Below are 13277 nucleotides of genomic sequence, written 5' to 3' on the forward strand. Positions count from 1 at the left end.
TCATATATAAATATTAAATTGTGAAATGTATGATTGCCTGATTGAATTTTATAAGAGTATTAATAGTAATTTTTTTTATTAACATGTTTAGATTGTGTAAAATTACTGTGTAGATTTTTTTAAGAATTACTTTTTGTATTTATTTGCATTATATTTAAATAAAATATGTTGCCATTTTTAATGTGCCCCTCTGGTTAAACACTGGCCCCTCCTTGGCCCCCCTAGTAAACCGCCACTGGGCAGAACACAAAGCACTAAAAGATTTTTTTACTTTTTCTTGTCAGAACGATGCATTGAATGTAAAGACGGAGCTACCGCGACACCTAGATGAGAAAGATGGGAGTATTTATAACTATATTATATAAACATATTCTTATCTACGAAAGAACTAGCGCATTTGCATACTGAATAATCGTATTTTTATAATAATCAATAAGACAATAGTTACATATCGTAATTTATATCGTATATCTATAATATCACAGAATAAACAACTGTATTTACATTTGCAGCCCTTAGTTTGAAGCGCTTTCGGCTTTTATTTTGGAGTGTGCTCGGCGCCGGAAGCGGAAGTGCCGCACACGCGCTTGTCTCTTTCATTCATAGCGGGAGTGAGTTCGCTGTTGAGTGTGATATTAATAATTATTGATGATGATTAAAGAGAACTGCTGGAATATCCCCGTGAGTGCTCCGGCGTGTATGGAGAGACACCTGGACGCCGTGGACTACCGAGCAGGTCGGAATAAACCGTTACATCACGATACACACACGTGCGCGTCACACACTCGATAGCAGCACATCACAGATCAACCTGTTTTATACAGTCTGTGACCTAAACAGAGGAATAGACATCAAGCTTTACCAGATGATTTGCATTCTGAACGTTTTCCGGGATGTAATGTGTAAACATGCAAACGAGGCTTTTAATATGCAAACATTTCAAAAAACCGAACTTCTTCAGCAAGGTTAAACATACTGTCAACAGACCACGTTTTTGTGTAATAAAATGTATAAAATCAGGTGAATGATGTATGAGCACAAAAATATGATTAAGGGTATTATTATTATGTCGTTAAAATGACTTGTTTTTCTTGTTAACACGCCATCTTTTCTCTTAATAACGAGATATGTCGTTAAAATAACATCTTTTCCCTGTTAAGACAACATTTGTTCTTGTAATAATGAAATGTTGTCTTTTAAAATGACTTATTTTCTTGTTAAAACGTTATCTTTTCTTGAAATCGTGAGATGTTATGTCTTTAAAATGACTTTTCTCATTGAAACAACATTTATTCTCGTAATAATGAGATTTTATGTCTGTAAAATTACTTATTTTCTTGTTAATGCAGCATATTTTCTCTTAATAATGATGAGATATTGCCTTTAAGATGAAAACTTATATAAAATTAGGTCTTTTCCACTGTTAAAACAACATTTATTCTCGTAATAATGAGATTGTATGTCGTTAAAATGACATTTGTTCTCATTAAACATTATCTTTTCTCGTAATAATGAGATGTTATGTCTTTATAATGACATTTTTCTCTTATTAAAACCCTATCTTTTCTTGCAGTAATGAGATGTAACATAAGATCTAGTTTTAAACATGTCATTGTATCGATCATAGCATCTTGTTATTACGATGTGTCCTCAGTAAACCCGTCAGTATTTATACTGTCGCCCTGAGTTTGTGTTCACAATAGTAATTGTTGTTGTGTTGTAGATGGCAGTCTGCTGCTGGCCGCGTCCAGTCTGTCGGGCCGCTGCTGGCAGGGCTCTCTGTGGGTGTACAGTGACCCCAAACTGGCCCCCAGCGAGGGCTTCTGTAAGGCGGGGGTCCAGACTGAAGCAGGAGTCACAGACGCCCGGTGGATCTCGGACCGCTCGCTGCTGCTCGCCTCAGACGCAGGTAACAGGTTAACCATGGAGCAAGGTTTCATCCCGCCGCGGTGTTTCTGTGTCTCGGAGTCATGTTGTGAAGGTGTGTGTTGCTGTCAGGTTCGGTGGAGCTGTGGGAGCTGGCGGAGGACGAGCGGCTGCTGATGAACCGCTTCTCTCGTCTGGAGCACGATGACGTGGTGACGGGTGTGAGTGTGGGCGCCGGCGGGCGTCACGCCGTCAGCTGTAGTGTGGACTGCAGGTCAGTGGGGGGCGCTGTGAGTCTGTGAGAGCCTCGTCATGATCTCAGTCTGTCTCTCATCTCCTTTCAGGATCAAAGTCTGGGATCTGAGCCAGGAGACCGTCACCAGCTCCTATAATGGTGAGCAGACAGGAAGTGATGTCACTGCCCGTTAATAGATGCAGGATGGTCATATATGTGTTCTCTAGGAGATGCCATGCTCTTGTTTTGATTCTGGACATGAATCTGTGTTATTTTTTTATTCTTTAATAGATGTCAATAATACATTATATATTTGATTATGTATAGCAGTTGTACAAATATTTCTAAATCATTTTTATTATTACTGTTTGTGTGTGTGTCTCTGTGTCTCTGTCTCTATGTGTACGTGTGTGTGTATGTGTGTCTCTGTGTGTGTGTGTGTGTGTGTGTGTGTGTGATCCAGCTCACTCTCAGCCGGTCAGCTGTGTGGCGTGTTCTCCTGTCGACGAGTCTCTCTTCCTGTCATGTGCTCAGGTCAGTGCCGTCTCTCTCTCTCACACACACACACACACACGCACAAACACAAGTGTGTTTGAGTGTGTAACCGTCTCTCTCTCTCCTGCAGGACGGGCGACTTCTGCTGTGGGACCGACGGAAACCCAAACCCGCTTCTCGCCTCGGTACAGAAACACTCACTCACACACACACACACACACTCTCACACACACACACTCACACAATATCACTAACTCAAAGTGAGATCCAGCTGAGCACTCAGTCACTTCCTGTCAGGAGAGCCCTAACTTCCTGTCCGTCTCGTTTAGACGTGGTGTCTCCCAGCTGCTGTCCCACGGCCGTGGCCTGGCACCCTCATAAGAGCAGCACTATCGCCTACGGTACGGCTTCATTTCCCATGATGCACTGCTCTGTCCCATGATGCTCTGCTGATGTTGACCTGTGTGTGTGTGTGTGTGTCAGGTGATGAACTGGGTCGAGTGACTCTGAGGGATCTGCAGACGTCAGACGGCGCTCAGACGATAAACGCTCACAGCCGCCGCGTCTCCAGACTGACGTTCTCCTCCGACAGGTACGGAAGAAAATACTGCGACAGTTTGACGACTGAATCAGCCTGAAGTTTGCCAGATTGTAAAGTACGCCGTGAGCGAGATAATGACTGGTGATTATTATGGGCTGTCACCTGCAGTTCACCCCTGCTGGCCTCTATCAGTGATGACTGCTCCGTTGCCGTGGTTACTGCAGAACTCAGAGAAATGTGAGTATTGACACAAGCCTCTCTCCTCATTGGCTGTCCAGCACCAGCCAATCAGAACACAGCAACTCCACACACCCCAAATACATGAAACTGACAATCGTTAAACAGTTAAATATTTTAATTTATATAATTAAACTACAAACAATTCATTATTAAACACAAACATATTAAATATTATATTTATATAATGCTGTTTGATTAACTATTGATAAAATGTTTAATTATAAACAATACATACTTAATGGACAAAAAAAAAATGAAGTATACATGTTATTAGTATATATTTATTAAATTAAAAAAATTGTGTGTGTGTGTATATATATATATATATATATGTATGTGTGTGTCTGTATTTATAGTTAATAAATTGATTCAATTTATTACAAATATAAAATTAGAAGTTTAGACTTATATTGTTTAAAACATACATGTATAAATGTGCCTACGGTGTAATGAAATAAATAGTTAAAAATTATTACAAAATATATGATGTGTGTATCTTTTTATCTAAAACTTCAATTTTATTTGATTAGTATTTAAACATAGTCAAAAATGATTTTAAGCACCTTAACATTGAGGTTTAAGTGCATTTATATCTCAGAGCTCTGATGTGAGTCTGTCGTGTGGTCCGTGTTTAGTTTCAGGGACCGGCGGCACCAGGATTTCGTGCGGGGCGTGTGTTGGGTCCCGGGCGGCTCGAACGTGTTGACCACCGTGGGCTGGGACCATCAGGTGCTGCACCACAGCGTCACTGTGGCCTAGAGCATCATGGGAAACCACATCAACCTCCAATTCATCCCCATTTCTGTTCTTCCATCAAATAATGATTCATGAGTTAAATACATAACCAGCGTAGGATTAAAATTCAGAACATGCAGAAAATGTACTTTTTAATAACGGAAATGGGCATGAATGCTGTTCTCTTGTCACAAAAACAACATTTCACACGTTGCACAGGTTTCACTGTTTAATAAAGTTTCTGTCATCTCTATATTTATGCTCTCGCATATTTTTATTACACTGTATTGCGGTTATATTCTTTCCTTAGGGGTAACAAAGGGTTAAATATCCAAAACAACAATTGTCATACAAACACGTTTGCAGATTAATAAAGCGCAATTATTGACCTATTGCATTATTGACGTATATCACACAATTAAACCCGTGGAGATGTGTGAGACTTCCAGAAAAACGTGTTTGTAGCAGATGCTAGCTTATTTCTTCAAAGACACTTTCAACCATTATAAGTTAGCATTGTTCCTTCTTTGATTCTTACTTGAGATAAAAAACAAAACAATGAACGCAGAAAAAGCATTGCATTTTTCTTCGTAAAGAAGAACCGTCAGTAATATGGCTTCGCAACCATCTATAACATTGTTGTGATCATTTTAAGGCTTACTTTTTTATAAATTTGTAAAAATACATCATCGTCATGTTTTGACCTGGAAAACAAATCCAGCACCACTGAAAGAAGCTCTCATGACGAGAGCTATGGATTAATATTGTGCATTAACGATTAAAAACATTGATTAGAAATTGGATTAAACCACTGAATTGAAAATTAAAATGAGTTTCTGTGTAGATAGTCTATTATATACAGGCACAGTTGCTCCATTGATCGATCTCAGCAGCTCTAGAAAGTCCGTGATGCAGCTGTGGTCGTAAGAGTTCGGCAAAACCTGAATATACTGACAGCTGAAGAAACATCCAGGTAGAAAGTTAATAGAGTAATACTTCAGCAACAGCAGAAATACAGCTCCAGACCGGGTGCAAAACATTAAATGTCTGTCAAGTAGGTGCATATGTACAGGTCAGGCACGCCTCTGGAAGGATCCCAGTCAGGAATGTTGTCTGGATCAGGACGAACCGTCTTTGATGACGGGTGTTATTGGTTGTTTGGCTCCGGGTCTCACGGTGAAAGACATTCCAAACTGCTGTTTGGTTGATGGGTTATTACTGAAAGATAAAGAAGAGTCTCATTATTGTGAAGTTAACACTTTAAATACAAAGTCCTAGTACCTCAAACAACTACATTTTGATACTACTTAAACCAGTAATTCCTTTATATTACACAGACTGGATCAAAACCCGGTAGGTTGATGTAAGCTGCATGTTGTGTTTGTTTCTAAATACATAAACTTAAGCAGTTTCGTATGCATTGTAAATAATACATGTCATGGAAACGTCTGTTGAGTGGTGTTCCAGTTTTTATTTATCTTCCTGGTGATTCATTTCAGCTATGTGCAATGACGGAGGCGTCGCCCGTGATGACAGTCATGTGTAATTGTGTGCATTTTTTTCCAAAGAAAAAGAAAGTAATGTTATTGTTCTGTACATAATCTGATGTCACCAAGTCTTATATGGAATCTTGTTTCCGTCTCGAAATAAAAGCGAAATGAATAGGTATTTACCACTATATTTCTTGTTATTGCATCTTAGCATTTCGCATTTGTAGCGAGATGTATTAAAGCTGCAGTAGGTAACTTTTGTAAAAATTTATTTTTTACATATTTGTTAAACCTGTCATTATGTCCTGACAGTAGAATATGAGACGGATAATCTGTGAAAAAATCAAGCTCCTCTGGATCCTCCCAGTGTCCTATTGCCATTTGCAGAAATACATCGCTCCCGGTGAGAAACAACCAATCAGAGCTGCGGTCCGTAACTTTGTTTGTGTTCAAAATGTAGAAAAATGTATATAATAAGCGAGTACACCATGAATCCATTTTCCAAACTGTGTTTTTAGCTTGTCCTGAATCACTAGGGTGCACCTATAATAAGTGTTTATATTCGGACTATTTTAGATTGCTTCGGGGGTACCGCGGCGGAGTAACACAGTACCTTTGTGATTCTTCATAAACATAAACAGAGAGAAGTAGTTCCGGCTAAGATGTTCTTCCGCAAGACGCAAGCAGTTCTGTTTATTAACCGCTAGAGCGTCAAAAGTTACCTACCGCAGCTTTAATTCATCGAAGCATGCACTTTGCATGTTCAACAGATTGTGAATATCATTTCAATTTTTCAAGTTGACTTTAACCATGTCACTTGTGTTAACTTCTAGTTTACCTGTTCTGGGATTTAGCCGAAGTTGCCAAATTTTGAGCTTTTTTGGTCGCTTTGCTTTCCAGCTCCTTCATGTCCACTCCACGTGTTTGCGTCGGCAGGGTGGGACTCCGGTTTGTCATAGGATTGTATTTGGCAAGGGGCGACGTGGCCTCGTCATCGGACAGTGGAGAGTTCCAGTCATCTCCATTGACCTCCACCTCTTTGACAGCTGAGAACTTGGGGTCCATCTCTAGCATCTTCTTCTGCAGGATGCTCAGAAGTGTCGCTTGGCTAGCGGAGACGGATGGAGGCACTTGTGCAGGGGGTTGAGCGGGTTTCGTTTGAAAAGTTGTTTTGGATTGGGGCTGGATATTTGGGGGAGGTCCTGGGGCCTTGGGAGGTTTAGGTTTGGGTAAAGTGAGGGGCCCAGTGTTGACAGGAGGTGGGGTCGGAGGTAGGGAGGGTTTGGCAGGTGGAGGTGCAAGAGAAGGTTGGCTAGGCAAGGGACCATTTATGATTGGAGTAGGTAAGGGTTTAGAAGGTGTAGGGGCAGGTTTTGCAGGGGTAGCAGGAGGAGGGTGACTTGGAGGGTGGACGCTGGTAATAGTAGCAGGTAAGAAGGTTTTCGCAGGTGGAGGGGCACTTTTCAAAGGTGGAGCAGGAGCGCGGTGACTTGGTGGGGGAACTGGAGGTTCCTCTTCAGAGTCTGAGTTGGCAAATTCAGGAGGCGGTGGAATGAAGACCAAGTCTTCTCCAATTTCCACACCTCTATCAGGGACATCCAGACCACTAACAGAGCTGCTCATTGGGCTTCGTAGAGGGGTTGATCTTACCTCTGGCTTTGAGTAGGACATATCTGGAAGATCGACTTTGGTTGATGGTGAGCTGAGGGGTTGCGTGTTTGTGGTGGACTTTAATTGTGCATTAGGACTGTCTGGTGTTGTGTTTCGAGGAATGACGGTGAAGGAGTTTGGTTTTTCTTCACTAGGTTGGATCACCGAACTGACTGGTTCTGTTGAGTTACTGTTCTGTTGCGACAGAGTAGTTCTCTGCTTATCTCTTTCCTTCGCAGCCATCAGCAAAGCCAAAGGTGAAGTTGAGGTCTCTTTCTTTAGTGAGCCATCTGCGCCCCGTGTGTTGAGATGTCGGTGGTTCAAAATAGGGCTGTACTTGCGAGGCCTGCCTGGGGACGCAACTGGGGTCACCACCGGCTTAGCATCAGGTATCTTTTTCTCTATTTTGGGAGAGACTTTGATTGGTGCTGGTACCTTAGTGGGGATGTTCTGTGCCAGTACTGGCTCTGGGTTTATTTTGGGCTCTACCTTGGCTGGTTCACTTGGTGCTTGTCCCATGTCTGGCTGGTCATCCAGTAGATGAGAGGCGGAGCTGTTCCTACGGGCTGGTTTGGTTGGTGGCACCTCAGATTGGACAGATCCAGGATTTTTTCCAGTGTTCCCATTGACAACACCAACCATGTTTCCAGCAGAATCTTCCAGCAGCAGGATGGACTGGGTCTTTTTTTCCCTTTCTGTCTGCCCGCCAAATAGTGTGCTCTTCGGCACAGTGTAGAGTTTGGCTGTGTTCTGGGGGTTGAAGCTAGATGGTGTCGGGTTAGAAGCAACAGATGGGACAGGAGTTTGGGACACGATGTCCAGGTTTGGTATGGAGGACATTCGGACGGGTTTTGGAGGCGCTGTTTTCGGAGCTTTTGAAAGAACAGGTGAGGCTTTCGTCGGGGGTGGAGGTGGGGTGAACTTGGGGCAATCTGGGATATCAGGAACATCAAGGCTAGAGAGAGAACCTCTGAAGCTGGTTGTTTCCGATGGAGGTTTTGGAGGAGGCATTGGAGGAGGTTTGAGGGAGGCCAAGTCTAAATCTGCACTGTAATCAGAACTGGTGAGGGATGGTGGTTTTGGGGGTGCCATTGGAGGGGGGTGCAGGCTTGCATGGTCTAAAGAAGGGTCCATTTTGACAGGGAACTTTGGTGAGGGAGGGATGAATGATGGAGGTGGCGGAGCTGAAAAAGAAGGAGGTGGTGGAGGGGCGGAGCCAGGTGGAGGCGGAATAAATATTTCCCCCTGGAGGAGGTCAGGGACGGAAAGCATCCTTCCATTGTGGAGGTTTGTGGTGCTTCCTACAAAGACAACATGAACGTCAACCACAGGTTCATTAAAACACCTCTGCATGTTGAAAACATTGTTTCCTGGCTCCCATGTTTATGTTCTAGTGTTCCCTGATCAAAAACACAGTTAACTATTCCCAGCCACTTGTGTTGTGAACTCACCTGTACCATTTATCTTGGGCTCGCTGAATGGCGGAAGAACCGGTACCTTGGGTGTTGGAACTGCAAACCCTTGCAAACTCTCAGACGACTAGGATTTAAAGAGAAGCATTCGTCAGCTGATTAAAGGAAACAGTTAGAAGGTAAAGGAGTCTACACCAATAACACGCCTTGTATTGTAGAAGCAACTGAGTCACAGTTTAAATTTCTAGGCACTTAACCAACCAGTTTCCCTGAATTATTCACAGAGCTTATGACGTTCAATGATATGGATACTTTCTCTCGACTTGGCTCTTTATATCCACGTCTCTCTCTTTCTCTGAGACATGCTTAAACTGTTGAGAAACCGCAGGACCTGTCCCGATTTCATACTCGCACATGGGAAGAATAGGGTGAGGTAATGTTCCACATGTGTCTCTGTAAATCAGGTTTTGGACACTCCTCAGCAACACCCCATAATGTGAATGTTATGAGACATTACGGGAGTTTTCCAAGAGCATTCAGGTTGCTAAAACAAATGCACCGAATGTTATTTCGTAAGCCTGAGAAAAGCCTGATAAAAGTCATATTCGGAAATAGTTTTGATAGTCTCTCCTTATAGACAACTTAAGGTGGATTTAGCTTGTCTTTCATTCTTGTCCTTTGAATTCTCTGAAATGCAAAAGAGGACACACCCCTTTAACTAGTGTTCGTGTTTCAGGTTTTGCGGTTTTTATGGAATTATCTCCAGAAAAAAAAAAAAAACACAACCTGATCAAACCTTCAGGTGTGGACGTCCTCATAAGTGAAAAACAAAACTCTACAGTGACGTAAAACTGTATCTAAACATTGTGATTTATTATGATATGACAGCGGGGAGCAGACAAGAAGCTAAGTGGGAGAGAGAGGACAGTGGGATTGGGAAAGGCATTCAAGGTCGGATTCGAACTCAGGACACCCCTAACTCAATGGCGCTATATCAGCGCTAAACATCATGAAAGTTGTTTTATGATAAGTGGTACAGCTTATTTTTACAGTCTACATTCACATGTTTGCTAGATGCTTTTATCCAGACAGACTTGCATGAAAATGGGAGTGGTGTTTTCTCATGCAAAAATCTCTGCTGTGGTTGCATAGTTGGCTAAAAGTCAAAAGAGCCCATGTAGAGCGTTTTTTCTCTTGTTTGATTGTCCAGAAGGTGAAAATCAACCATCTGCAACCCTAACCCTAGAAGTTTAACACTAACCCCAAGTATGAGCCATGATTATAGTAGCATATGGTTAATGCCACGGGATGTGTGTATGTCTGCCGGATCTCTTCTGTACACAACCAAACATGTGTATTCAAAACAGCACCTGCAGTTTTGGATAACTCGGTCGGAACAAACCCACATGTGCGCACCGTCTTATTTCAGCATGGAAAAACCATAGGAACATCTGAATCATCAGGATCCTGATCTCATGAGGTGAACAAGTGAGTTGCTCTGGTCTGAACACGCTAAGACTGTAAATTACTGACACCGTGTGATTGTGTTTGCTGTGATGTGGGCATCACCAGGGTGATACAAACACAAAACTGACGATGTGTGTGTGTGTGTGCGCACTTTGTTCTGTCAGAGTGAAAGTGTGTTTACATGCTGAGGGTGTGTTTGTCCTGCAGCTAAAGGTGTGTCTTTAGCAATGTGTGCACAGGACGATTTCAGCATATTTCTCTCAAGACTTCTATTATCAGTGAAACAATTACATGCAAAACATACAGGGCACACCAAAACACATTCAGACTGTGTGTCGTAATTAAAACCGGCAGTGTATTTGATTACCATTTTCATATACCATTGTATTTACATGGTACTCCAAGGTACTTAAAAATACCAGTGTATTACCATAATGTACTGCTAAAAAGATGGAACGACTACTATAAGCCTACATGTACAAAAACAGCATAATACCTTATTATTATGGTACATGTCATAAACACATAATAAAACCATATTATTTTAGTGGCCTCAACATTAAAAACTTGTTTACAAAAACCTACTCTGATACATTGTTCATTTACAAAGGCGTACCATGGTTTTACAATATCTTTTGGACATGCACTATGGTCTTAGTGTTTTTAGACGTACCAAAGTTTCAGTCTGTTTATTTGGAAATTTGCAATAGTAAAATGATTTTTTGTATTGTAGATGTATTTTGGAAGTACCTTGGAGCCCATGGTATTATCACAGAACATGTCTAAAAATGGTTTTGTAAGTGACCCAAACAATAAAAATATTAATAATAATGTTTTCAAGGAGAAGGTACCATGGTGGTATTATGGTGCAGTGATAATTTGCAAACATTTACCATGGTTTAACCTTGTTTTTGGCTTGTTTTTCAAAATTTACCAAGATTTTACCATTTTTCTAGACATGTACAATGGTTTAAGTCTGTTTTTGGACATTTGTAATAGTACAATCATTATTGTATTGCATATATATACCTTATGATACCGTATTCCATGCCCCCCCCACCCCCTGCTATTTTTGTAAGTGACCTTGTTGAATACTATTTTATATTGAGTGAAGTCTGGTCATGTGTTTGGGACGTACCGCAAAGTGTTTGACAGTCGGACGCGAGCGCACTTTAGCGGTTCCAGACTCGGGGATGGCAGCTGAGTCCAACACCAGCTCCACTTGATCTGAGAAAAAACACAGACATGTTATTTACATATAAGTTAACATGGTTAAACTAGCAGCCTGTTTGGTTCAAAGTCGCTTCTCAAGACCATGTGACCAGCAAAGCCACAGAACAACAGGTTCATATGCATCGTAATGTCTTCGTGAAAGGTCAAAGGTCAGTGTCTGGTTCGTCACAGTACACATTCTTTAAAAGCCAATAATAACTTTGACTAAACATAAACTTCTACTATTATTAGTATGAAATAAATAAAAACAAACACTGGAAGTTCACTTCCTGTTTGATGTTCCGTATCTAATCTAACTGCATTCATTTTAGAGTCCAGTAAGAATCATGTGCATCAGGATTCGAACCCGAGACCTTTGTGTTTCAGGTATATGATCTATCCACAGTCTCTTAACCTGTGCTTGGTAATCTGTTTGCACATTAACAACTTTAAACGTGTTAATGATGTAATTACCAGAGATTTGCAGCCCTCATTGTCGTCAATCATTACAAACAGGAAGTTTGACCTGAATTATGATTGTCCGCAGACGTCACTGTGTTTTTAAAGTATCTGATCTTCCTTCACAATCAGACAGAGAACGAAGGATTAAAAATGCATTTATTAGTTTGTACTTTGAGACAGAGTTTCAGGAAAATGAAAGTGTGTTTCATATGTTAATTACAAAATATTTACAATATTACGTTACTTTAAGATATACCTTTGGTACTAAAATTTATTCACATATTGTCTACCAGTGCTACATGTCCAAAATACAATGGTAGTGGCATTTTTGTAAGTATAAAACAATTCCCATACATCCAAAATCAAAAGAGTAACATGGTACAAGTCAAAAAACATGGCACCACAGTGGTACACGTCTAAAATACAATGGTAATACCCGTTTTGTAACTAAAATATGGTATTACCATTGTTTTACATACGCAGAACCACTGTGGTACCAAGTCCAAAAACGTTCTACAACAGTACGTCCAAAATACAATGGTAAAAACATGGTATCACTACTTTACATATCCAAAAACAATATATTATCAATTTACATGACCAAAAACAAGCACGGTACTATAATGGTTTATGTACGAAAACATGGTACTATAATGGTTTATGTACGAAAACATGGTACTATAATGGTATATTTTCCAAAGAAACATTGCATTATCATGATATATGTCCCAAAAAAAAAAAACACAGTCGAAGATTTCTGTCAGTGTAATCGGACACGTCGCATATTTGTCTGGTCACGGACCTCCGGATCGAAAACAAAGGGATTTTTTTACGGTTTTCGTGGTTATTCTGTCAGAAAATAAATACGGTGTTGTTATTCTCCTAATTTCAAACTAATCCAGAGTCTGATTTAAATTTTATTTGTCTTTTAAGAACGTGTTGACCTGTGACGCGCGCGCATGCACGCTCCGCGACAGGTGCAAAGGTCGCGCGGAGAACACTTTAATAAACTGCTCTCATATCTATTTAAACTCTACACGAGAGCGAATCTCTTACCCATGTCCTTGAACTCCACATTCGTGTCGAATAGAGACTGATTCTTCCGACCCAGGAAATTGAGCGATCCTTTCTTCATGATTGTAAGGAGGGTGATTGCATCCGCGGTGATATGAAATCAGCGTGATTTCATGATTTCAGCGTTTTCGCGGCAGCTGACTGTGAGCTCGAGTCTGTCACTGATTCAGAGAAACTCTGAGGAGAAGAAAATGGCCCCTCACCTGAACCGCCCCGTGACCCCGCCCACCCAGAACAGGTGAACACACACACACACACACCCTCAGTGTGTCACTCACTCTGTTCTCGATTAAGATGAATGAAACCCAAATATTTGCTGTCATGGTGAACTCGAGGCTCTTTCAGGAATCAGATTTGCACGGTTAATGTTTCTACAAGTCCTTCAAATTACTATGCTT

At 41.1% G+C, this 13277-nt stretch overlaps 2 protein-coding genes across 2 annotated transcripts; one reads left to right on the top strand and one right to left on the bottom strand.

The window, feature by feature from the left end:
* The first annotated feature begins 558 nt into the window (after positions 1-558).
* Positions 559-4365, top strand: wdr77 (WD repeat domain 77). Its single transcript, XM_026198704.1, has 10 exons — positions 559-736; positions 1724-1909; positions 1999-2140; positions 2211-2260; positions 2565-2635; positions 2727-2781; positions 2926-2997; positions 3080-3188; positions 3306-3374; positions 4013-4365. Exons 1-10 carry the CDS (start codon positions 649-651, stop codon positions 4134-4136), a joined length of 966 nt encoding a protein of 321 aa, XP_026054489.1. The 5' UTR covers positions 559-648; the 3' UTR covers positions 4137-4365.
* Positions 4329-13036, bottom strand: LOC113040334 (proline-rich extensin-like protein EPR1). The gene is made up of 5 exons (XM_026198689.1): positions 12862-13036; positions 11270-11358; positions 8704-8791; positions 6441-8553; positions 4329-5330 (listed from the first exon to the last, which is right to left on the bottom strand). The coding sequence occupies exons 1-5, from the start codon at positions 12938-12940 to the stop codon at positions 5231-5233; spliced, it is 2469 nt and encodes an 822-aa protein (XP_026054474.1). The 5' UTR covers positions 12941-13036; the 3' UTR covers positions 4329-5230.
* Between the last annotated feature and the right edge of the window lie 241 nt (positions 13037-13277).

Source organism: Carassius auratus, chromosome 22 (assembly GCF_003368295.1).
Source record: "Carassius auratus strain Wakin chromosome 22, ASM336829v1, whole genome shotgun sequence".
NCBI lineage: Eukaryota > Metazoa > Chordata > Actinopteri > Cypriniformes > Cyprinidae > Carassius > Carassius auratus.

What these genes read in the sequence shown, in the direction of transcription:
- LOC113040334 (XM_026198689.1), bottom strand. Translation starts at nt 12,940, where the DNA reads ATGAAGAAAGGATCGCTCAATTTCCTGGGTCGGAAGAATCAGTCTCTA. An exon ending in TGTGGAGTTCAAGGACATGG is followed by an intron (nt 11,359 to 12,861) that starts GTAAGAGATTCG and finishes GTTTTTTCTCAG; the next exon opens with ATCAAGTGGAGCTGGTGTTG. An exon ending in TCGGCTAAATCCCAGAACAG is followed by an intron (nt 5,331 to 6,440) that starts GTAAACTAGAAG and finishes TTTATCTTTCAG; the next exon opens with TAATAACCCATCAACCAAAC.
- wdr77 (XM_026198704.1), top strand. Translation starts at nt 649, where the DNA reads ATGATGATTAAAGAGAACTGCTGGAATATCCCCGTGAGTGCTCCGGCG. An exon ending in CTGACGTTCTCCTCCGACAG is followed by an intron (nt 3,189 to 3,305) that starts GTACGGAAGAAA and finishes TGTCACCTGCAG; the next exon opens with TTCACCCCTGCTGGCCTCTA. An exon ending in ACTGCAGAACTCAGAGAAAT is followed by an intron (nt 3,375 to 4,012) that starts GTGAGTATTGAC and finishes GTCCGTGTTTAG; the next exon opens with TTTCAGGGACCGGCGGCACC.